At 41.8% G+C, this 25,654-nt stretch overlaps 1 protein-coding gene across 1 annotated transcript in view; it reads left to right on the top strand.

The window, feature by feature from the left end:
* CSMD1 (CUB and Sushi multiple domains 1) overlaps positions 1–25,654 on the top strand; it is a gene marked incomplete at its 3' end in the record, with an annotated part of 1,732,394 nt that overhangs the window by 1,664,434 nt on the left and 42,306 nt on the right. Inside the window, exons 51-54 of the mRNA XM_081220901.1 lie at positions 2,295–2,489; positions 7,638–7,811; positions 22,578–22,751; positions 24,149–24,322. Coding sequence (XP_081077027.1) covers positions 2,295–2,489; positions 7,638–7,811; positions 22,578–22,751; positions 24,149–24,322 — 717 coding nt within the window. The remainder of the gene's footprint in view (positions 1–2,294; positions 2,490–7,637; positions 7,812–22,577; positions 22,752–24,148; positions 24,323–25,654) is intronic.

Raw genomic sequence — 25,654 nt, 5'->3', positions numbered from 1 at the left:
ATGGTCATCTGCACATCTTCTCTTGAATTTTTTGAAATAGAAGAAAATTATTCCATAAGAGTTGTTGTGTGTTTTTTTAAGGTGATAGAAGATAATCTATATTTCTGGTTTTAAAAAGTCAGGAATATGAGGTAAACTGGCAGGTGGAGCACTTTGTCAACTCAGCTAAACCTGCTTGTTATGGAGGACATTTAACTTCACTACACCTGACCTGGCGATTGATTCACTTACAACTGTCATGAGTACTGGTTTATAACATTTGTGTAAACAAAATGCTTTCTTTTGCTACATTTTCCAGATGGACCGATATTTTAAAACATTCTTTAAAAATTGTCATTATTTATATATTGGTGTGCCCAGAGTTCTCACTGATTTCGTTGGTGCCAGTTGTTTTAGTCATGTACGGAATAAGTGCGGTTGTCAAGCTGTGGAGGAAATGGCAGCCTCAGTGATGCACAGGTTGGGGTTCTAACCGTGGGGGGTCCCCGCTTACTGGCTGCTCCATGAAATACAAGTAACAGGACCGCCCATGTCCTCTCTCCCCGTATTGTTGTGAGGGTCACTCAGTGTAAAATTATATATACATTTATACAGACAATGTGAAAAGGGTGTTTTTTAAATTAATTAATTTATTTTTATAAATTTATTTGTTTATTTTTGGCTGCGTTGGGTCTTCGTTGCTGCGTGCGGGCTTTCTCTAGTTGTGGCGAGCGGGGGCTGCTCTTTGTTGCGGTGCGCGGGCTTCTCATCGCGCTGGCTTCTCTTGTTGCCGAGCACGGGCTCTAGGCGCGCAGGCTTCAGTAGTTGTGGCTCATGGGCTCTAGGCGCACGGGCTCAGTAGTTGTGGCGCACGGGCTTAGTTGCTCCGCAGCACGTGGGATCTTCCCGGACCAGGGCTCGAAGCTGTGTCCCCTGCATTGGCAGGCTGATTCTTAACCACTGCGCCACCAGAGAAGTCCCAGATTTTATTTGAAATATGCAGCAGGATTGAAATTGAGTTATGGATTTGTCCGTTTAAAGACATTAAAGTCTTTTCAGAAATGGCAATCGTGCCTGAAATTCTAAAGGTAATCTGGTTAGAAAAAAAATTATTTATATCACTAGGTAAAACACTTGACTATCCATATAAATTTTGGATAATTGTTTTACCCAAAAAATGCCTGAGAACTCCATCTAAGGATTATTTTTAAATTAGAAAATTCTTTTCACATTTTAAACCTCGTTGATATTATTATTGCAATAATACCAAAAAGGCCTATTTTCTCTGTTTATTTGCACATAGTAATGGTAAAATTACCAAGAGAAGATTAAATGGGACTTTTGTAACATTTTGGATATGTCTGATTCAATTATAATGAACTTGTATAGAATTTATAAGTAAAATGTATTTATTAATATTATTCTGAAAAAAAAAAGTGGTATCTTTAGCTAATTCTTCCAGGATCAATAAATTAATCAATCTGGTCAACTTTGTGGGTAGCTGACTGTGAAGGTTATTAGCCGATGTAGCTTCGTATTTAGGGAAGTAGAGTTCTAGTTCCTAACGTTGTAAAATTAATTTTAAATATTATTGTACTCTTCAGAAAATATATAAACTCACATATACCAAATCTTGCATATATTTTCAGCATTCTCATAAATTCCTTGAATCCACTCCGGTAGTATTGTGCTACAGCTACTGCTACTACTACTGTTATTAAAAGTGTTGCTACTGCTCTTTATTAAGTGGCTACTATAATTCTAGTTCACTTCCTAAGGACATGAATAGATTCTCTCCTTTAAGATTCGTTAAACACTTTTCTGTATAGTATTAATGTGTGTGCATGTGGATTTTGTGTGCTAATAAATCCAGTAATAGAGCATATTACGTAGGGAGGAAGGGAATGAGGGTGTCTGATTTTCTTGGTCTAAGCTGGTTTTCAGTTACTCAATTACCATTTCAAGTTTCTCAGAGGATAGAGACAATTAGAAGTAAGATTTTTCTATTCATGCCTACATTTACCTGATGATCATTTTCAATGAACCGCGAGACTTTGTGGAAGTGATTTATCCCTTTACATGTAATCCCACTGCAAGATTTCCAGTGCACTTGCCATGAGGCTGTGGAATGCATTTTGCATATGGGATCATTTTTGTGTGGCTATATGGGTAGTAGAGAAAACCGCAAATAACAAGTGATGGCATCTCTTCTGTACAACACGATGAGTTTCATACAGGAGGCCTTTACCATGGAAAGCAGGCCTGGTCTGACCCCTTGAGAACAAAGCGATGATGCTAAGTGTGTTTCTTTCCAGCGGTCACTTGCCCTGGCATTGAAGCCCAGCTCTCAGAACATGTCACCTGGAGACTGGTGTCAGGATCCCTGAATGAGTATGGAGCCCAGGTGGTGCTGAGCTGCAGCCCCGGGTATTACCTGGAGGGCCAGAGGCTGGTGCAGTGCCACGCCAACGGCACATGGAGCATAGGGGCGGAGAGGCCGAGATGCAGAGGTGAGTAACAGGTGTGCTCCTGACCTCGAGGTCATCCTGAATCACTGACAGCCATGACATCCACCTTTTAAGGGACTGTAATCTATCGTCCTATAGATTAACAGTGTAACCCGATGGCATTTCTTTTCATTACAACAACAAATGTGTATTTTTATCTGACATACTTAAATATATGACTGCTGCATTAAGTGTTAAATGCTGTCTTCTTCTTGTTGACGATCATATTTTACAAATGTTGAAATATTAGAATACTCGATATTTCAAATCAGCTCAAAAACAAATCCAGGCCTGTATTTAAAAACATCAGTCTTATTCCATGCACTGACTATTCAAACCTTTTAATTAGGATCTTGGGAATGCGTGTATTTATGCTAAGGATATTGTGTTCTCAAATAATGACTGTCTTGAAAAGGGAGATTATTATTCTCGTAGGTACAAGATAAGCAGTTAAGCCTCTGAGTGGGTTTCATAATAAATATGAATAAATAGAAAAATAAAACAATATTAGCATTGTTCAGAGCACTGTTTGATTCAGACATATTTAATATACCATCTTTAGTGGGATTGTTCACAGGAAATTATCATGCACAAAAACAAGCAGTTAGACTGGTGTCATATTTATAAAATACACAGCTTAGTAAGAATAAACCAGAATAAAAATGGAAAAAGGACAAAAGAAATAATGCCTCACTGTCTGTGATAATCATTCTAATTCCACTTTTAATGGAACAAATGGTAATGAAGCTCCCACTAAAGCTCTTCACCAGCATCACAGAGGCGAATCAGGAAGGGCCGGGACCTCTGCTAGCTCATAATCCAAGTGGACAGCACCCCCAGGCCCTGGACAGCTCTGCCTGAAGCTTATTTATTAATGGTTCCCAAATCATTCCCCAAAGTGTCCTGGTTTGACTGTTGTCTGGTCACTGAACTGGTACTGAATTTCTCCGTGTTAGAGTCTGAATTAGTGAGCTTGCTCCTTCCCACATCTGTCCCCACCAGGAAGCTCAAGGTGTGACTTGGAGACTCAGTCCTTAACTTCATAAGGAGCACATTTTTGTGAGCCCAATCTGCCACTCTGTGGTAGCTTTTTCACAGAATAAACACCAGGTCTACATTTTATTGGAACTGAACCAATAGAATCTTCAAATGTATTGTCATCCAAATCATTGTTACAGCTAAGGAGCTGTATTTTTATTTATTTTATTTTTTGCCTGTGTTTTATCTAAGAAGGGCCCAGTCCACAGCATCTCCTGGATCTAACTGTTTGGGTTACCTGCCTGCTCAGGGGCTGGAAATGTTAGGAGCTTCCACCCTGCTTGTCCAGTTAGCTCCAGATGAAGAGATGACCTCTGACCACCTCCTAAGCGTTTCCATAACAGCTATGAAGTCAGCTGGGATAGTCGCCACTTCTTGAAGAGTTTGTGTTATTCTGACTCTAGGGTATTCCACCGTGTCCATAGACAGAGCCCAGGTATCCAGGGGTGAAGAGGACAGCAGACCTTAGTCTCACTTTGAAACTGTTAGCTCGGCAGTCACCCATCTTTGAGGAGGAATGACTATCAATGGTTATCCCTCAAGAAACAAGAAAGCAAAATTAAAATTCCATGTCTGGGGGTGCCCATATAACCCCCCTAACACAAGGACTGTGTAAAAGCTGGAGCCTCTTGCTATTTTCTTGTTATGTGTATTTATTTTTTGACTTACTGCTTTAAAAATTAAGAAAAATGTTTATCACAGAAATTCATGAATCAAAAAGAAATCATCTTTGCATTTAAAATTTTATACACACAGACCTAGAGAGCTACATTGGAATTTTGCTATATTATAGATATCCAAAGAACATTGTCTGAATTCTGGCCTGTACCTCTTTTCTAACTGCTTAGTTCAGAGCTCTCATAAGTTAGACCTGGGTCAAGCTGTGAAGTCGGCAGGCTGGTCTTTGATGACCTTCTATTTATATTGATAATTGGGGATCTGCCTGGATTGATCATAAAATCATGGGAGTATTTATCCTTCAGACTACATATTTCATCTGTATCATAGGAGACCACGGAGTGGACATTCTTATTCCATTCTGTGTTGGTGTGGACACTGGTCGTCACTTAGAATGACCTAAATGTGAATTTTCTTGATAATATACTCACAAGTAAATGTCCAGCCTGCATTAAATAACTCACGTGACACTAACTACCCCAGGGACAATGATTTCATGTGGACATTTTCACTTTGAGTGAGGCCTTCTTTCTGGCTTGATCCATGTATCTTGGCATTATCTCTCTTGGCCTACTAATCCAATTCCAGATTCTGGTCTTCATGACATGCCTTCACATACTTAAAAATAACTATCATATGTCCTCTGAACCTTTTCTTCATGATTGGCAGCACTACCCCAGTCACATGTGTGCCGTGTCATGTATTTGCTGCTCCTGTCTAACTGCATATTCACAAGGTTTTTTCCAGGAAGAACATGTTTGAAATTACGTACTCTTGACCTTATTTATTTGTCACATTCACAAATAATATCCGTATTGCTGACAGTAACATCCACAATCCTGTTGACTTCACAGGTTTGAGAAATGAACTGTCTCAATATGATTTCTTTTTCAAAGTAGAGGATTTCAACATGACTATAATTGTAGAATTGAAGGAAAGAGGAAAGAGGCTTTTCAGGGAGGTGAGGGAAAGGCTTAGAATCCACAGTAATAATGAGAAAATACTACAGTATCAACAGTAAATTGGGCAGAGCTGGAGGCACTCTGAGTGTTTTCAGCTGAGCATCCTCTGCCCAAGACACACATCCTCTGTGCAAGACACACTCTGAGAATTCAGAGGAGACAGTTGACTGTGCATATGAATATATATTTAACAGAAGAGAAAAAAGCAAACTTATTGACTTTATTCTTGAAAACTTGATGGGAGAAAAGAACACAGAAATAAAGCTTTCCTTGGATGTTTGACACAGGTTTTTGTTTGTTTTTTAGGGGAGAGGGGTTTTCCCTTTCAATTAGGGGAACTTTTCAGATGGGTGCTGCCTACCTCATTAGCTTCTTGGGTTTACTGCCAATCAAATCTCTACGTCTGAGACCCCATTATCCAGCTGCTGAAAAGCTAATATTTGTTCCATTAGTTCTTCTTTATAGTCTAGTGAACCTTAGTTGCGGACACGCCTAAAATAGTTCCGTCACCAGGTATTTTTAACAGAGGCTAAAAGAATAGAGGAGATGCGAAAACAGAGTCAGCCTTTCTGCTAGTCCACCATTAACGGTGTGTCAAGACCTCCGAGAGGAGGTGTGCTCAGACCTCACTGCTATTTAACGCTTCTTACTAAAAGCTGAGGTTTCAAAACACGGTCCAATTATCCTGAATGGTGACAAGTGGATCTTTAAATATCATAGCTCAGGGTGAAGTTCATACTATGTTTGAGAAAAGGCTTAATGAAAAGTTCATAACTAATTGTAAAAAATCTAAATCCGACTCAAATCCATTGACATTTGGTAGAGCAAACATGTTAGCAGTATCACTAAATGCACAAGATATGACCCTGTGAGAGTTTAACAATCCTGCAAACTAAGAAATCCTCATGGTTCCCTCAACAATGATAATGTTCCGATCGTGACATACTCTAGAGCTGAACTTCCCAAATTTTTGGTGATCAGTGCCCCTAGAACACACATTTCCTGGCTGTGTCTGTCTGCCCGTTTGAAATGGAACCAGGATTATGTGTCTTGGAGTAAAATCAGCTTAATTAAAAAGACTGGTCTAAATGATAAAATTTTCTTCACTTAAATTATTAGTAAAGGTTTTCAGACTTTGGATTCAGTTCCCTGAATAGGTCCTGAGATGGGCTTCACTGTTAGCGAACCGGGACCCAGCCCTGGTCAGGTGCAAGGCATTGCTTTAGGTGCTCCCACAGTCCTCTCTTTGAATCCTCTGCACAGCCCTACCTGGCAGGTGCTGGTATTAACCTTTAGGAGATGAACCAGGAGGACTGAAAGACTTGGAGAAGTTGGCCGGCGTCACCGAGCTAGGAACTGGCAAAGCTGAGCAGAACTGGGTGGGTAGCCTGCAGCCAGAATCTGTGTTCTTAATCATGACTTTTCACTGCCTCTTATCAGTTTACTGTTAATAAGGGCTCAGTAGTTTTTAGCTAAATGGCAGCTTTGCCCTAAGCCCTTTACACATAAGAACTCACTCAGTACATCAGGAAGTCTTTATCAATCTTCTTAGAAGAGCTTTTCAAACACTTTTATTCTCACCTGTTAAGACACATTTCAGCCTCTGATGAGCAGTTGGCCTTGATGAGTTTATGATTTCCTCCTCCCCTGAGATTCTGCTGATTTCTTTGTGCTCAAACTTGTGGATTTTGAGAGTGCAGGGAGTCAGGTGGTATAACAAGTATCTATAATGAAAGTGACCATTGCGTTCATCTCCCCAACTGGAGTAATCGTGTGAGTGTAAGTGGTCATGGTCAGTAATTATGCTGGACACACGTGTGAACTGGGTACCTACATCTATAATCACTTAAGGTCTAGATTATTTTTTTTTAATTTTCAGAAAGTTTGCACATGTCCTATATAGTCAGCATTTTTATGGAGTTCATGATCCCAACAACTTATGCAAGTAAACGAAAGAAAAAATGAACTCAGTCCTTCTACTGCAGTCGGCATCCCGGGTTTAATTCCTCATTGCTTTGTAGCAGCTGATGACTTTGGGAAAGACCACCCACATTTCTTAATTCCTGCTACACACATATAGGTGTCCGGTAACTATGATGTGATTCTTGAGATTGGTGTAGACCGAAAAGAGGACAGAAAGCCAACTCATTTGACTGATTTGCTCGTGTGTGAATATGTTTGTATACTGTGTATTTACTCAAGAAAAGTTTAGCTACCTGTGAGGATGAAAAAAATAGCAGTGGGTAAAGGAAGGGATATTTTGGCTTCCACCCTAAACTTTCAAGTTTTCATTTCAAGGATATAAGAGAAGAAAAATTAAGCTTCCTAGGTGGTGTGTCTGTCTCACCCTTAGATGACACCCCTGCCCTTGTTCTTAATGAAAATGAAGACTGAAGATTTTGTCGTTTTTAAACAAAAGAGCAGAGTCTGCAGACCTGAAAGAATATTCACTCTGTTTCTCTTTCCCTTCTAGTGATCTCGTGTGGAAGCCTGTCCTTTCCCCCAAATGGGAACAAGATTGGAACAATGACAGTGTATGGCGCCACAGCCATATTCACATGTAACACAGGCTACACACTTGTGGGTTCTCATGTCAGAGAATGCTTGGCCAACGGGCTCTGGAGCGGCCCCGAGACTCGCTGTCTGGGTAAGTTAATCCATCATCGGGCACTTGTTTAACTCAAGTGAACCTTACAAATAGAGGATGGCTGGGCAGATCATGGCGCTTCTGGCCATAAGTGCTCTGACAGAATGTCACTAAACCCTACCTGGGTTTTGTTTTCGTTTTTGTTTGTTTTAAGAGGATGTTGGGGGTAGGAGTTTATTAATTAATTTATTTATTTTGGCTGTGTTGGGTCTTCGTTTCTGTGCGAGGGCTTTCTCCGGTTGTGGCGAGCGGGGGCCACTCTTCATCGCGGTGCGCGGGCCTCTCACTATCGCGGCCTCTCTTGTTGCGGAGCACAGGCTCCAGACATGCAGGCTCAGTAGTTGTGGCTCATGGGCCTAGTTGCTCTGCGGCACGTGGGATCCTCCCAGACCAGGGCTCGAACCCGTGTCTCCTGCATTAGCAGCCAGGTTCTCAACCACTGCGCCACCAGGGAAGCCCCCCTACCTGGGTTTTTAATGCTGCACTTTACAATATGACTTCTTCTTTAAGTATCTAAAGGGATTTTTAAAAAATCTGAGCAATAAATGCAGGTCACATGTTGCCTTAAGTGACACAAAGACTATTTTATAGACTGCTGAGCATGTCACTATGCTCAAATGCCATCATGATTTTAGAATGCACAAAAATAAACTTCAAAATTATCATACGTTTTGTTATCTTTTTAAATTTTTTAAAAATTGTTATTAAGTTAATGTGATATTAATGTCCGTCAATATAACGACAATGAATTATTTAAAATTGAAACTGTGCATAGTAATTTGGTCTTCTTTTTCCCAAGGATTAACATTTTCTGCATGACAATTTTTTTTTAAATTGGGCTGAAAAATTTTCCATGGAAAAATCTTCTGAATAAGTGTATGAAAATTGTTGAATAAGCAGCTTAAAGTGCAGTGATTTCTAATGCTTTTACATCTCCAAGTAATTTGCAAAATATGTAAACTGCCTTTAGTTCTTTAGAACTCTTTCTGTGATCTCAATAATTTTGTAATCACTCCAAAGCAGTAGAAGCTGGAAAGTTTAAGCTTCTGAACCTCTGTGGGCTAGGCTCACTTTAGCAGCTAAGCCAGGACCAGTAAATTTTAAATAGTAATAATCTGTTCTTTTCACTGGAGAGAATTTGAAGAAACACTCAGGAGAATTTGAGGATGAGAGTAAAGTAGCAGTCCCAGAAAAATGCAACTGACGAAAGAAGGAGGTTTTCAGGCTTATCCATGAAATGACTTCCTTCAGATTAATACAAGACTTAGATCAGTGCTGCTTGAATACTGTGTGTGTGTATATTCCTGTTGAGTGTAGTCACTGTAGTTTTCAGCCGAGTGCTTCTGGGATTTTCTGAGCTTTCCTAAGTGTTCTTGTGAGATTGGCCACTGAGTAGTGCTCTCCTTAAGGCAGCTGCAGTTGGGATACATTTTCTCTGTTAACTGCAGTGGAACTTGGTGCCTTCGAAGGGGATCAGGTGATTTACGAAATTGCATCTCCGCTATGAATTGTAAGATGGAAAGTAATAGCAATTTACATGGGATGAAGGTAGGGCAGTGGTAGCCTCAGGGACTTTAAGTGTCAAGTTTAGTTTATGTAACTGTTGAATCATGGGACCAGCTTGAGCCTTACTGATTGCAAATAAACCTTTACCTGTTGTGTGGCATTCTTCTGACCGAAGGTTAGGACTTTGAAGTAGAAAGGACGAAATGGCTTTCAGTTTAAACTGAAAATAAAGAGGAAGAAAAATGTCCAGATTATAATGTATAAAACATTAGTGTTGTAGAACTTGGACATGGCATATAAAGAATAATACAGCTGGAAAGGCATGAAGTATTTAAAAGAAAAAAGACACAATTAGAAAAGGGTGAGAAATGATGCATAGCCACATGTTTATAAACCCATGAGTAAAGAATGTGTAATAAATTTAAAGATTTTAAAAGTTTGTAAACATAGTCTCCCAGCTACCACTGAGACTTGAAGGTGTAAAATCCATAATACACAGCATATGGCAGTGAAGGATAGCTCTCTTCCTGAAAAATCGGTGGCTGTTGGGTAGATAATGTAGTGTAACCCAGCAGGAATATATGGCCACAGGACCCAGAATGCTGTGCAAGACACAGCAGAGAATGTGGGGAGAAGAGCAAGCAGGAGGAGAACAGAGGTGATGTCTGTGCTGGAGAAGATTACAAAATGCTCAGAGGGGAAAGGGAAGAGGGGCTGTGATCCTAAATCTGGCACAGATATCTGACAGAGTAGATGCTGGATTCCTCCATAATCCAGACATGAACAAGATGCCCTATTTGGCTATAGTAATTTGAATGGTGTTATTTATTGATGATTGAAAATGTGCATTTTGAGTTTTATCTTACTGAACTCTCGTTAGGCATATCGTAAGTGCTCAGTACTCCTACTTACAGATAAGAAACAAAACTTAGAGCTTAGGAATTTGCCCGACGTTGCAAAGCCAATAATATGCACCAAAAACAGCATTAAACCTAAGCAATTTGACCATAGAACACAGGCTTCTTAACATTAGGGTATGTAAGTAGTTTTTAAAGTTTTGTGCTACTTCACCAATATATTTATCTCTCAAAAAAGAGATATAATAAAAGAGGCTGTTATACTACTATGCTACTTCTAACCAATGAAGAGAAATTTGTTGGTTAACTGAAGGAGAAATGAGCCTTCCTGCTAGATGACTCCCCACCCCAAGGCACCTGCACCAAGCAGGTGCTTAGTACCTAAGTGGCTCTTCGTGGATGATTTTGGTTTCCATCCTGCACGGTTCCTGGGCCTCTTGCTTACCTATCACGCTATTATTTTCTTTCCATTTCTTGTCATTTGAATTATTCCTTTGTATGTTTCCGTGGTTTTGAATGTCTTAAAAGTCTGGGTTTCTACCAAGCTAAATGACCTTGGGTAACCTTCAGGCTCATACGGACCCTGTGAGGATAAACTATATAGTCATGGAAGGAAAATGACTCACAGTGACAAAGGAGGTAGTTGCTAAAGATACTTTCCAAAAATTCAAATACTTTCCAAAAATAGTCCATATGATCGCATGACTTCAACTCTAACAGAGAAGAGGCAGGACCCTCAAAAACCAAAACAACCCCCAAAACTCTGACTTTAAGAAACAAATCATCCCAGTGTGGAGGAAATGGGAAATTACCCAAGGAAACAGAGACAGTTACACCAGATGTTCTACAATGAATCCAGTTAAGAGAATGAAGTACATTTGAAGGGCCATGTCCTGAAGGACAGATCTGCCACGAGCTGGGAACAACAGAAGTATTGAGGACTATGAAATGCACGGCCCATGCATAAGTGATGTTTGAAATAAAACCCAGGTTCACTCATCAGAGTTGGTGTTAAAGGAAGTGGATGAAAGAAAGCAGAAGGGCTCAGCTTCCTCCTCATGCTGTCTTTTCTGTAAAGAAGAATTATGTGAATATGAAGGTTAGAGGATCTTTTTTATCAGACACTGGAACCTCAAGAAAGAGAAGGAGTCCATCAAAGAGAACTTGAGAGTTTCAAGTAGAGTTGAGTCTCCTGGCCAGGAGAGTCCCATCCAAGCAAGCTTCGGGTACCAGGGAGAAGATGGCCGAGTCACTGGCTCCTATGGGATGTCATTAAAAGGAAGTACTCTAGCATTAGGCAACTATTTGGTGTGACTTTTCACACACAAGGAAAAGAAGTTAGCTGTCAGAAGCTATGGATTTGTTAACTTGATGGTACCCAGAGCAGATAATCAAATCTATTATTTGTAAGTTCTTGTGTGATGTATATTTATGAAGAGCTAACATAGGTTCACAAAATTAACATGCAAGTCTGGATCCATCTTTGTTTGATGTTACTTTTAGATGGGTGTTTAAAAATAGTCTTCAGAAACGGTGTTTCTAAATTTTCGGCAAGATGTATGTCAAGGTTTTCCATCATAACTCTTACAATTAAGAAAGAGTAATGTGGACCTTAGGTTAAGTCTTTAAAAGATTGCCTGAGGGGGCTTCCCCGGTGGCACAGTGGTTGAGAGTCCGCCTGCCGATGCAGGGGGACATGGGTTCGTTCCCCGGTCTGGGAAGATCCAACATGCCGCGGAGCGGCTGGGCCCGTGAGCCATGGCCACTAAGCCTGCGCGTCCGGAGCCTGTGCCCCGCAATGGGAGAGGCCACAACAGTGAGAGGCCCGTGTACCACAAAAAAAATAAAATAAAATAAAATAAAGATTGCCTGAGGGACAGTACATGAATGATGTTCAATGGATTGCTGTGATTTTGGGAAGGAGGTTTCCAGGTGTATGTTTCTCTCTCCTCACTCTAGTCCTTTCCAAAACATGTATTTAGCTCCTGGATGAGGGCATAACACTGCTAGCTGAAAGAGTAAGAATAAATGTGTAATGACAGATTCAGGAAATCTTCAAGTTGAATGGTAGGCCAAATAGATTTCATTAGACATAGGAAAATAATGGAAATAGTGTAAAATTTTTCTCAAAGTAAAAAACAAAATAACTGTCAATGTACATGCTGAGGAGAAAATTATGAAATCATAGCACACACAGAAGGACTGGGTGTTTTGGACAATGGAAGGCTCGTTTGTGTGAAGATATGCCTCTGACACTGATATTGTTTTGTGACTAGTCTCCATCTTGTTCCGTGAGCCTGGGTGGGCCATATCTGGGGTGATGATTTCAGTTCTGTGAGACTGTTTACCTGGGATCTTGAGGAATTGAAATGTGTATGTGGTGAAGGATCTGGTAACCATGACACTGGAGGAATGTTTGGAAAACTTGTGATCCTAAGTTTGGCTGAGAGAAAAGTTAGGAAGTAATTAATATTTTCAAATATTTAAAATAGTTGGTGGGAAAAAGAAGAAAAGAAAAAGAAACAAAAATAAAATTAATTAAACACATCTGCCAAGGGCAAGGACCAGGATTGCTAATGACATTAGTGAAACAGCTCCATTCATTGGTTTGAAATAGCAGATGCTATGTACAGAAAAATAGTTTTCAGACCCAATATAAGAAATATTTTCCCTTATTTATTTTTTAACATGTGGGATCTGTCCAGAAATGCAATGAAGACTTCCTATAGAAGGTGGTTGGCCAACTGGCAGGTTTTTATCTGGGGCTCCATTAGACTCTGAGCTTTATTGATTCTACACCCACCATGCTTTCTCCATCACAATGCAAAATACTTTGACAAAAACATTTTTCAAGTTGTGTGTGAGGTATCTTGCTTATTTTTAGGATTACTAGAACAAAAACGCTTTTGCCTGAGATTTTCCTTCTATTTCATGTGGAGCAGGGATCGCTTATTTCTAGTTGTGGTACGATGGTTATTTCCAGTGGTTTCCGTCAGGGAAGAATACGCCAGTTCCTTGATGATCATTGCAGCGGAAATGGCCAAGCATATGCACGGGCGCTGCCACAGTGAGAGTCTTGTGATTGTTAATGGTAGGAGAGCTGGATTTAAGGAGATGACGGGTGATTTTCTTTGTCTAACATTCGAGAACCTAATCTATGCTGTGTTTGCGGGTACCTAGTCTGAATTCTAAGCTAGAACCTTTGAGAAAAGATAGAATAAGGAAAGCTGGGCAACCCTGTGTGCAACCATAATTATACCTAAAATTTAGGCAAAGTAATACATTATGTGTATCAGAGTACATTTTTATAAGGGGTTAGCCCACACTTAATCAACGCCATCATCCCTGCTTTACAACTGGGCTCTCCCAGGGTGCTGTGAATTGCCCCGGACTTGTTCTGATTTACCATCTGTGCTGTGCAATGCTACAAATCTCCCTGGGCTGGAGAATTAAGCACTGAGGAGGCTCACCCCGTATCTGCATATCAGGTAACTTATAGTCTATCAGGGAAGTTTTACTGTCCCCACGCTCCCATAATTATTTTCTTCTGTTTATCTTCCCTGCGGTAGTTTGCATTGAACCCGACACAGAGCACACCGACTACACAAGGTTGTACATTTGTAATCCAGGTCTCCTATCATAGAAAGCTACATTAATCTTTTAATACCATTTATATCATTTAGACTTTTTCAACACATAATAACCCATCATGTCTTTCACTGTTACCTCTTTAATCTGTTTACTCAAGACGTCAGTGATAGATTGAGACATTCCCACCTAAAGAACATTATCTTTTTTTCATTAGATTATTTTGCTATTATCTGAAGTAAGTTTGCGTTTGCTATAATGACCTATGAGGAGATGAATTCTTTTGTAAATATGATATCATGGTGACATGCATGTGGCTAAAATAGCTAAATGACATGATTCAAAATGATATCATGAGACCAAGTTTTTTCATAGTTGTTAGGGAATAAAACTGGAAAGTATTCAAATGCCTTGAATTTGATGATAGATCCACGTACAAATTTTAATAAAACAAGTGATTATGACAATGCTTATATTGCAGCAAAAAGATGATATTAGAGCAGAAAGGTTAACCCCTCCCTCCTTGATCTTGGTATAAAAGAGACCTGCAGTATAACCCTTAGGCTGTATGGTAGTCAGGGAAGGGAACACATTTGGAAACACTCAGTGCTAATCTTCACATTTTACACCTGCATTATCAGTGGCTCGCAGATAAATGTCACAATATTCCTCCCAGCCACAAGTGCTTCTGTCTCTATTTCTGAATATTATCTGGTGATACTCATTTAATTCCTCAAGAAATATTGCACAGGATGTAAAGGAGGTGGTTCTTTTTTCTTTTAAGGAAATTATCATCAAAGGAATAAATAAGATAAAAACCAAGTATCTTTAATAAAAATTTGAGATTGATGAATGTGAGGAGAGAGGTCCATGCAAAATCCTCCCCATACCCAGGGAGGGAGCCACTTTGATGAACAGGGGACTCCAACACACAGAAATGGACTAGAGTCATCCCAGAAATGAGAGCCGCAGAACAAACAGCAGCTGCACAGGTGCAGAACTGTGAGGCAGGAGGCCCTGATGGTTCACCTGGACCAAGCACATCCCAGGCTGGGGCTCTCTGTGGTCACATGATGCTGAGGGACGGTGCTAACATGGCAGTGTGATCGTGGAAAGAATTCACGTCCTTTCACGAACACCCCCTCTAGATCAGGCAGGGGCTAATGCTGGTGCAGAGGCCATGACACTGCTCTTAGAACTCACAGTCTCAGAGTGGAGATAAATAGGTAAGAAAAATTCTATTTCTATCTGCTGAATTCAAAACAAAACAACCCTCACCATGTAGGTATTGTAAATGGATGGTCCTGGAGATGGAGGTCTCCTGCAGGGAAACCTAAAATAAGGGAGATGTTTGCGTTGAGTCTTAATGGGAAGTAATTCCTTTAGGGTTTGTGAAGACTGCAAACACAAGGTGGATTTGGATTAAGTTATATGACATTTTACAGGCAGACAAGAATGTGAAAGAAGTTTTATGCAAAAGGGTAGTGTGGCAAAGTGATAGAGGTAAAAAGTGTGGTACATTGAGGAACTACATTAATAAAAAGGCAGAAGAAAGATTTCTGAAAGCCCCAGAGACTACCCAAATCATGGTACTGGCCTGAAATTTTCTTATCAAATATGGTTTAAGATAATTGCCATTGACTAGGGTGTGTCAAACAGAGCTGTGATACAAATGTATTTTGTGGCAAAGCGATGAGCCCTGGTCGTTGGTGTTACTGAGGGCACAGAGTGTTGTACAGCTCATCACGTCCCACCGGCCGATCCCTGCAAAGGTTCACGTGCTTTCTGCGATACTACATTTTCTCGGACTTCACAAAGTTGCTCAACATTACCCCCTCAAAATTGCTCGTGGAGAAAAAGAAGAAGTCTCATTTGTGAGAACTGAAATGTGTTCCTTTAATATGCACAGATCTGGAGATTTAAATACCATCCATCGATGTTTAATGCTCTTAAACGTGTTCCCTGTACATAAGAGGATCTGATCCATCTGACATTTCATGACCATTTGTTAATACTCAAGCGGTGTTTGCTATTGGCTTTAGAATTCACTGCCAAATACCCCTGCCTTTAGCCCCAAGCTGGAGTTATCACTGGAATGGGCAGAATGAAGCAGATTGCATTTCTGATTCTCTTGCAGGTACAGCGTACTTACAACGCTTATTATTTTATTTTCAGCAATAAGTACCAATAATTACAAAGCAAACATGAAGGTTGAATATTTGGTTTGTAGATTTTGTAAGAATGTATGAATGTATTCGGTTCTAATCCCCAAACCAATATTTAGTATTTGTACTGATACAGACTGGCACAGTGAAAAGAAGGTGACCTTAAAATAGGGAATTCTGGGGTGGGGGGGCGACGTGTTTGTGTGTACATGTGAGTGTGAGACAGTGTGGCCTTAGGACAGGAGAGAGATCCAGCTATTCAGTTCCTGTTGACGCACAGACCCCGCAGCGAGGATGCCCAGCACAGGGAACTACTGTAACCTGGGAGCCACGCGCCCAGCAGGTCCCCTGGAGGAGCAGGTTTCCATGGCACCAGTGGAACTGTATTAAATTCCCAAATCACAGAATTCACTTCTGAAATTGCACGAGTCTAGGTAATTGTAAGAGACTCTAACACACGTTCCCTGAAAGTATTCAGTACTTGAAAGAAGCATTCAGACTCTGCCTTTGTTGTGAGGTTACGCACATCTGCTGACTGACATCTGACACTCTGTGTCTGTCACTCAGCAAAGTCACCACTGCAAGTCAGTGCGGTTTGTTAGGTTGCAGACCGTGATCACTGCAGCATCAGAAACAGTGATGCGCAGTCCAGAGAGCTCAGCTCGCTGCTGCAAAACCCTGCCCATGGGTGGGACTCCATCTCTACAGTGTACGTGCACGTGACTCCCAGACAGCAGGGATGCAACGGCAGGTATGGGGACAGAGGACGCAAGGGATTCCATTCATCCAGGGCGCAGTTTTCAGAATATTCACTCTGCTACTCAGAATCGTTGTACGACACACACTAAAACATCTGCGAGTACACTCTGGACAATAACCTTCTAGGACCACTGCTTGGAGAGGCTGGTGCTGCTGAGGCCCTGCCCTGAGGGATAAATGCGTTACTCGCGGGAAGTGCCGGTCCCCGTCCCGTGTGCTGGCCCGGGCTGCGTGATGTCAGGGCCGCGGGCTGGCAGCTTCTCTGTGCTTCAGACCGTGAGCTGGGCTCCCACACGGCTGGGCCGCCGTCTGCCTTCTCCAGTTACCAATGCGGGACGAGTTTGCGGGAAACCCTCGACCCAGGAGGAAACTGAGAATCCCCTTGCCCGTCCCTTTTTCTCCCTGGGTTTGGCTCATGGCAGCTCCAAGGCGACTTCTCCCTGTGAGAGGCGACTGGCATTCATTCAGCCTGGCCACCACTCTGTGTTTTAGCGAAGTTTGGTAGATTTTATTCCTCCTAACTCAATTTTCGAGAAAGATTGTTAAAAGAGATTCTCTTTTCTATTTGGGACATCTAACTAAAGCATAATAACTAAAATATAGTAAATAAAAACAATACAGCTTTCGTTATATCTAAAGTAGCATAAACTTAAAGGCCAGTGATTTTCACAGAGGAGTCATTTTGCAGATGAGGTGAAACCGCAAACTCTTGTGACCCACTCACAGGTATGAAATCTCAATTTTTCTGAATTTCATGGAATTCCTATTCCATTGTTCAATTCGTCTTAACAGGCCAATTTGAATGATATTTTTTAATGGTATAGTGTGTGAAACAGAGTCACCTGACTAGAACTGGAAAATACCCACCCCAGCATGGAATTTTTGATTCTGCTACTGATTCTCTCAAGAACAATTTTAAGCAGTTGGAGAATTACCCGTTCCATAGTAATGCCTGTCTTCAGCAGGGAGAAAATGGAGAATTAAAATGTAAAGTTCTAGGAATGTGGAAGTATTAGAATTGGTTATTCACACTTAACTAAAAGAAAATTCAGCAGTTCCTTTAGGATATGTCTCTATATCTATCAATCAATCTGTCCATTGAATTAAAAATCATATGCAGTTACAGTTTTACGACATTCTACCTGATTCTTTAGCTCCTTGCTAGCCAGAGCTCTCAGGCTCTGATTAGTGGCAGATTATTAAATTCACGAGTAGGATTGATGTAAAAATAAAATAGGCCACATGCTTTTCACTTAGATTTTCTGTCTGCACTTTAATGGAAGCATTTGTCAGGAAATTTGGCTTCCTTGATTTCCTAGGTGTGACGACACTGGCTACAGAATTGCCTGTAAAAAACATTTAGTGATCTTTGTTTAAGCTGAAGCCAAATGCTAAGGAAAAAGAAACAAGCAAACAAAAGCACAAACACAAAACCTAGGGGCCTGGCATCACAGTGTCCGATCTATTGGATAATTACATTATTTTATTTAGTTGATATTTTGTTTTGAAATATGCAGGGCTGCCCTCATCCCAATTCTTTTTTTTTTCCAGTTAATAGAGTTACTTATCCTTCTTTACTGCTTTTTATACTCAGTAGAATAGTCATAATTAAATGCACCCAAAATTATGGAGATGTAGCACATGAAATATGTAAGGTCATAAACCGAAGAGGATAAAATGGGTGCCCTTCTGGGAAATGGATAATTTGGTCCAATAGCTCCATAGTCTTCATTTTAACTGAGACTCTAAAAATAAATCAAAGTTCTCAATACAGGGACCATTCTCTCACCTCCACCGGGCTAACAAACATGCACCCTTCAGGCCTTACATGTTGCCTCTTTCAGGGTGTCTGATGCCCAGCTGGGCTACATGTCCCTCTCCACTCCTCACCTCTTTTTAGTTTCAATGTACTTTTAATTTTTATTTATTTATTTTTAAAAATGTTTATTTATTTATTTATTTTGGCTGAGTTGGGTCTTAGGACTGTTCATTACAGTGGGCTTCTCTCTAGTTGTGGCGCGCGGGCTTAGTTGCCCTGCGGCACGTGGGATCTTAGTTCCCTGACCCGGGATTGAACTGGTGTCACCTGTGTTGCAAGGCGTATTCTTAACCACTGGACCACCAGGGAAGTTTCCCTGTTCCTCACCTCTTTAGGGGCAAACACCCTGGGGCACTTTCTGTGTCAGACCTCCGGTCTCTTTTATGATTGTATCTTATTTTTCATTGAATCCCCAGCCCCAAGGACATTGCTGGCCCACAGCTAGTCAGCATTCAATTATTACCAATAAAGGAAAGCCACCTAGGAGACAGTGGATTTGGAAATGCTCTGAAAATGTAAAGGGCAACACGGTCCATCGTGAAGTTACTTTATTTCTATTCACCTCCTCAACTGTTTAATTAGTGACTAATACGTGTTAGACACTCAGCAGATGCCTGAACATAGTTACAAAGATAGAGAAGTGCTTTCTACATAGTGTGTCTATAACAAAACTGGGGCTACATTAAAAAAAATTCACAAAGGACATATCCCAGCATTATCATAGGATAACAGAATCTTAAATTTGAAATAGAGCTCAGAGTACATTGAACTCAAATTCCACCTCATACAGTTTTTCCCTTCTACAATATTTCGACATGTTACTGTTGAAATTTTGGTTAAATACTGTAAGTGGAATATTCTATATTTGTGAATAGCCCATAATTGGTCTAAGGCTTTGAATGTTTTAAAGAGGAACTCACCTGAGGGCTGGAAAGTTATAAGAGTGACAAACAGATTGTTCTCTACCAGCTTCAGATCCAGAAGTCACATCGCCCACGTTTACTTAAAATAGGAAGTGAAGTTTGAGGTGAAGTTGTCAATTCTTCTTTCAGGCACTGAGCTGAAAGGGAGTGTTTTTGAAAGACATCCCCGATTTTCCTTAGGTCTTTAAGGCCAGTTCCTCCCAGAACTGAAGTGACCACGTGTCAGAGAAGAGTTGCTGTTGGAAGTCTTTGTTTCCACACAAGCCTGTCAGCCTTGCCATCTGGTTTCTGGAGTGTACAGATATCTCCTTGCCGTTAGGAGTGCTCATTTGCCAGGCTTTCAACAGAGAATGCAGCTTTGAACCATGTGCTCCTACTGAAAACTTAGATGAAGAAAATATGATTGAGGTTTAAAAGTGAGCCTAGCCAGTCGTGTTTGTCCCAGTCAAGAGTGAGGCTGTGCAGATCACGGAGAGGGATGGCACTTTCTGTCGCAGTATAGCATCTCGGTCACCCTGAGCCTGGGCCCCTCCTCCTGGAGTGCTGATGGGGTTCAGAATACCCCCAAATGCCTGACATTCTCTAGAGTAACAGCCAGGAGTCAGGTGGCCACACTCCCTTTGAGGATTGGAGTGTGTTATTTTGGTGTGTGCTTCTAGAAATTACATCTTTTCCTTCTCGCCGGGAAGTGGCTGGATCCCTGCAGTAAGCCCGCGCGTGGCGGCTCTGGCTCCTTTCTTGTCTCGGGGATGTGAGTGGGGCTCCACGTCTCTACCTGACAGAGATGGCCGTGCAAAGCCCAGCCTCTGGGAAGGAGCCTGCATCCATGTTCAGGATAACAGCCTCAGAAGCTCTCCCTTCAACCCCCGGAGAACATTCAGCCTCCTCCCAGTTCCCTGCTTGTGTCACGCCTGGTGTGGGGGGAGGCGATCTGGCTTCTGGTCAGAATCAGCTTTATTGATCTGTATCTGGCTGAGTGGAAAAGCTGCAGAGGCGACAAGAGATCAAGCGAATCGAGCACAACTTGACCCGACCTCTTACAAATGTTGGGCAGAGTTTCTGCTCAAAGAGGGAGGGACACCCATCACCGATTCGGTTTTCTCCCTCTGTCCTCTGCAAGGTCATCCTGCTGATAACAGATCTAGTTCAGACCTAGGATAACACCACGCAGCTGCATTGCCTTAAACAGAAATAGTGGGTAGTGCTGTGAATTCTTCCAGAACGGTGGCATGAACCCTGAGTGTCCTATGACAGTAGTTTGGCCATGCTCTCAGCTCTGGGGTTGCTGTACTCTGAGTAAAGCACTGGCAGCTGGGTGCTCTGTTCGGGGCGGCAGTGGCCAGGGGAAATCCACCCCAAAACGCCCTGCAGCTGCTCCAGCCTAAGGAGCGAGTTTTGGCGGACAATTTAGGAACTCTCCTAGTCTATCCGAAACCCCTGTGTCACTCACATCCTTTTCATGTCAGTTACTGCGAATGCTCCATAGTTTGTTAACAAGATACTCTTTCCATGTACGTGAGGAGGGGAGAGGTGGGGTGGGGGAGGGACAGAGGGGATGACGGATGGAGGGGAAGGAAAGAAAGTGGAAGGAGAGCGAAAGAGAAGGGAATCCCGCCTTTCCTAGTTTTCCCCGGACCACACAGCACCTTCCTACTGTTACAGAGAAAGAATATTCATGGCGTTCCTTAAAGATAATGAGGCAGACTTCATTTAGGACCCTAGCGGTTGGTGTAGGGACCAGGGTGATGGGATTTCACAAAGATACGGCTCAGCTCCAGATTCCTTGTGGGCCTGTGGGGGTCACAGCCAAGGGGCAGGGAGGGGGCACGGGTGGGACATTCCTGAGAGGGAACCTCAGGGCTTGGAGGGGTTCTGGCTGAACCCACCTACCAGTGGCAGGTGCGGTGAGAAACTGGATCAGATGTTGAGACTGGAGGGTTCTTGCAGGCTGACTTAGCAGGGTGCTTGCTAAAGTCGGCTTTTACAAGTAGGTGCACAGGTGGGCCTGGGAGGAGTGTCAGGACCCGGATTACAGCTTTGTCAGGCAAAGAACCTTTGTCACTCCCCAGCCTTCAACTCACGAAGGACTGAAAATTCCTCTAGCTTCCTTCCCCACTTGGAAGCCCCCTGGTCCTGAAGCTTATCCGACACCCTGTTCGTCTGCGACCTGACATATCAGAGTCCTCACATCAGTACTGTTTTCCTCCCCTGAAGTGTTGATGTTCACCCCAATTTCATTTGGGGGCCCTTTCTTTCCTTGCTGTACATACTTTTCACGGGCGAGCTCAGCCACCTGTTGGGTTCAGCCTCCATCTGTAATCTAGCTTTTCCTAAATCTCTGTCTGCAGGGTGTCCCTCCCCTGAGCTCTGGACTTCTGTGTTCAACTGAGTATGCGACAGTTTCCCCTAGACATCAGTGCAGACATAACTCAAATGGACATTTTCTGAAATTGAACTTATTTTCTGATATCAGTCCTTCCTTTGGAATTTCACAGGTAGTTCAGGAATCTAGTCTCTCACTGGAGATCCTTCCATCCTTTTCTTTGCTACCCATTTTCAGTAGGGTTACAGAACTTATATTAATTCCAAGTGTCTCTTCCTTTCTTTTGGCTTTTATTTGGAAATAGAATAAATAGATAAATAACATAAAATATCAATAAGAAAAATAAGTAAAAGAAATAAATGGAGAAACCATAACTGGGGAAATACCTTTTAACAATTTTATATTTGAACTATTACTTATGTCACCCACAATTGTTGAGAAAAATTAATGAGTTGAAGAAAACTCTATCAAATAAAAAATATATAAATGGAAAAAATTCCAATAATGTTTGCATTCAATTCTGTCAGTCACTTGACAATAAAGATAAACTAATTTTGAATGTAGTACTTTTATTATTTTAGATTTTTTTATTGGGGTCTACTTGATTTACAATGGTGTGTTAATTTTTCCTGTACAGCATAGTGACCCAGTTATACATATACATATATATCCTTTTGTATATTCTTTTCCATTCTGGTTTATCCCAGGATGTTGAATAGAGTTCCCCGTGCCATACCGTAGGACTCTGTTGTTCCTCCACGAATGTGGTACTTTTATAGAAGACAAGCTCTCCAGCGTGTTTTTGTTGGTTTTGCTTGCTTTTCAGCTGGCCACTGTGGGTCCCCGGATCCCATCGTGAACGGCCACATCAGTGGCGATGGCTTCAGTTACAGGGACACCGTGGTTTATCAGTGCAACCCCGGTTTCCGGCTCGTGGGGACTTCCGTCCGGATATGCTTGCAAGACCACAAGTGGTCTGGACACACCCCAGTCTGTGTCCGTAAGTACAGCCTGTGAACTAAGTCGGCGGGTGCTTCCCTTCGTGGTGTTTTCTTTTGTCATTAGGTCGTAACACAGACACGTTTAAGCTCAGAGAAAGGATGGAGAGCTGTCGGAAGAGAGAGAACGTGGGCGCTCCTCCCTGTCCGTCTTTGGTCCTTCTCCCGTTCCATGTCCTTCTGGCGCCTCCTCCAGGCTCCCTCCACATTGAATTTGCTCACCAGCTCATCTCAGATGGGTCCCAGGATGAGGGATGTCAGGCATTCATTCCCCCAACGTTGTCCCAGGACAAGAAGGTGGAAACAGCATCCCACCAGAGGAGGATAGAGGTGCTGGGTCCGAGTCTGCAGGTTGGCTTTGCAGGGGCCCCACGGTAGCCACCCGCCAAGCTTCTGTGTTGTTTTGTGTTCTTGTCATTGCTTCATCAAGAACGCAGAGAGTTTGTACGCAGTCCTCCCTTTAATAAAGAGGTGAAATTGTATGTAACCGTTGTCCTCAAACTTTATAACTTGAGAGACGAATGCTGACTCCTATTTTTAGAAGATTGTACCCTTATGCAAATTTCCTTTTAAACCAATTTTTTTTCCTACTATGTTCTTTATTTTCTTAAACAAAGGGATTGTTGATGTAAGTTTAGGACAGTGACAAGTGTTCTCTGTGATAGTGCTGTGGTAACTGTACACAGTTCCAGGGTGAAAGCTTTACTTAGAAGAAAAAATTGTTGACAAGATAAATGAGAAGGAAAACACCAGTTTCACAACTGTAATGTGTTTCTTTTGAAAGGGCCAATGAAGGATATGTTCATGATTTATATTGCTGTTATTGTGGACATGACATAATGAGGGTTGGCTATGTTCCAAAGGACCATACAATAGGGAATGTCAAAGAAAATATGATTTGAGCATGTACTCTTATTTTTCCTAATTTCATGATGTTTAAATTGATATTGGATTAATTTATGCATACACAATTTAAATTATCATCCAAGTCCCTATAATGTTTCAAGATGAGAGTTCCAAAAAATTAGCTGGTGTGTTCTAAGGGGAAAATATTCAGAACTCATGATTAATACAAAAATTTAGCATCTCTTGTTTTTCACTGCTTTATTTTAAAATTACCTGATATTCTATCATGATGTAAGAAATAATAATAATGATGATGATGAAGAAAGTACATTTGCCAGGTGCTAGTTATTTTCCACGATTATAATAAAAACCTGTGGGTTCAGCCCGTGATTCTTTCTCCCAATATTCCCTTCCAAATATAAACACAATCTGCAACATATCTGATTAGCTGTCAACCCCTTAATTCATACATTTAACATACCTGTACATGTATTAATAAAGAATGCCAGGTGAGAGTGATGACTTGTTAATGTGGACCTGTCTTCCTCCGTAGCCATCACCTGTGGCCACCCGGGGAACCCTGCCCACGGCTTCACTAACGGCAGCGAGTTCAACCTGAACGATGTCGTGAACTTCACCTGCAACACCGGCTACTTGTTGCAGGGCGCATCTCGAGCCCAGTGTAGGAGCAACGGCCAGTGGAGCAGCCCTCTGCCCACGTGCCGAGGTAGGAGAGCTTCCGGGGTTAGTGAGGGCTGAATCATAACACCCAGGAGCCTGTCTGCGTGCATAGAGGGTGAAGCTTCCCCTCCAGGGTCAGGGCTTCTGCAAGCGCCTTTTGTTGTGGTGGGGAAACATTTCTGAGTGTAACGCGCAAATCGCTCCATGGCCTCTTTCTTGCTATTGGACAGATATTCAATCAAAAAACCCTGGGATTCTCTACTTCAAAGACTACTCATCTTCCGTTTGTCTTTCTCTCCATTTATGTACTCATTTATTTCTGCCACATATGTTCCACATCTTTGGTCCCTAAGCTTCTAGCCTTATGGATATACTTGAGAAGTTCTTATTGCTTTTAAATCTCAAGTTTTAGAAATTCACTTCTTTAAAAATAGACACATAGATCCGGACTAACACCTAAATTTCCAAGGGAATGCTGCTTTGTAGTTTTTGTATTTCTAGATGTTTGAGCTCATGCTGTTTAAGGTTTTGCTTCAAATACTTTCTCTTAAAACATCTCCTTCAAATATTTTCCATTAAAACATCTGTCTTACTGAAGACGCATGCATGTCCTTCCATGTGAAGGTGAAGTTTTTTGTTGTTTTGTTTTGGTTTGGATTTTTTGGTAATAATATGGTATTCAAGGCAGACACTTACGGAGGTCCCTTGCTCTGACAATCACCCACCTTCCCACTGGGCTCCAAGGGAGTTGTATTCAAATGCAACAATAGCAGAATGGGAATCCAGGCAAGTTTTAAATAGCAGTTATGTGAAATTGGCTACAAACTGTGGAGTCTGGCACGCGTCTATATCAGAGTGCTTGGCTTAAGCTCAAAGACAAAGTAAAGCCTCCTAATTCCACTTCCCTCTAAAACTCCCTTTTCAATGTTGGAAAGTCTTGCTGTGAAGAGCAGAGGCCTCAGGTTCCGTGTTCTCACTGTCCCCAGAAAGCAGGCTTCAGGTGTGTCCTGTTTGGGGGGGATGGAGTATCTCACAGAGACGCCCCTGGTTTCTTGTTCCAAAGCTCCAGCTGGTCTCCTGACAACGTGGGGCTCTGGTCAGCTTGGACATTGACAAGTTTATCTTGTAGTTTATATATTATTATTATAATTGTATTAGTCAGGGCCATGGAACGGGGTGACCGGGGTTAGGGGACATCTTGGAATGTGTGAGCCAGGGCAGGAAGCTGGCTCCTAAATGACCTCTAGCCCCTCTGCCTTCCACATGGGGACACCTTGGCAAACCCTAAATGCTTACTGAGCATCGTGATGCACGTGGCTGTGATGAGCAGGGTGACTCAGCCTCACCCTCACCTCTCACAGGGAAACGTGGGGCCCAT

Source organism: Mesoplodon bidens, assembly GCF_964165515.1.
Source record: "Mesoplodon bidens genome assembly, chromosome: 20".
Classification (NCBI taxonomy): Eukaryota; Metazoa; Chordata; class Mammalia; order Artiodactyla; family Ziphiidae; genus Mesoplodon; species Mesoplodon bidens.
The sequence above is the reverse complement of the archived record's forward strand: the minus strand, read 5'-3'. Positions and strand labels throughout refer to the sequence as shown.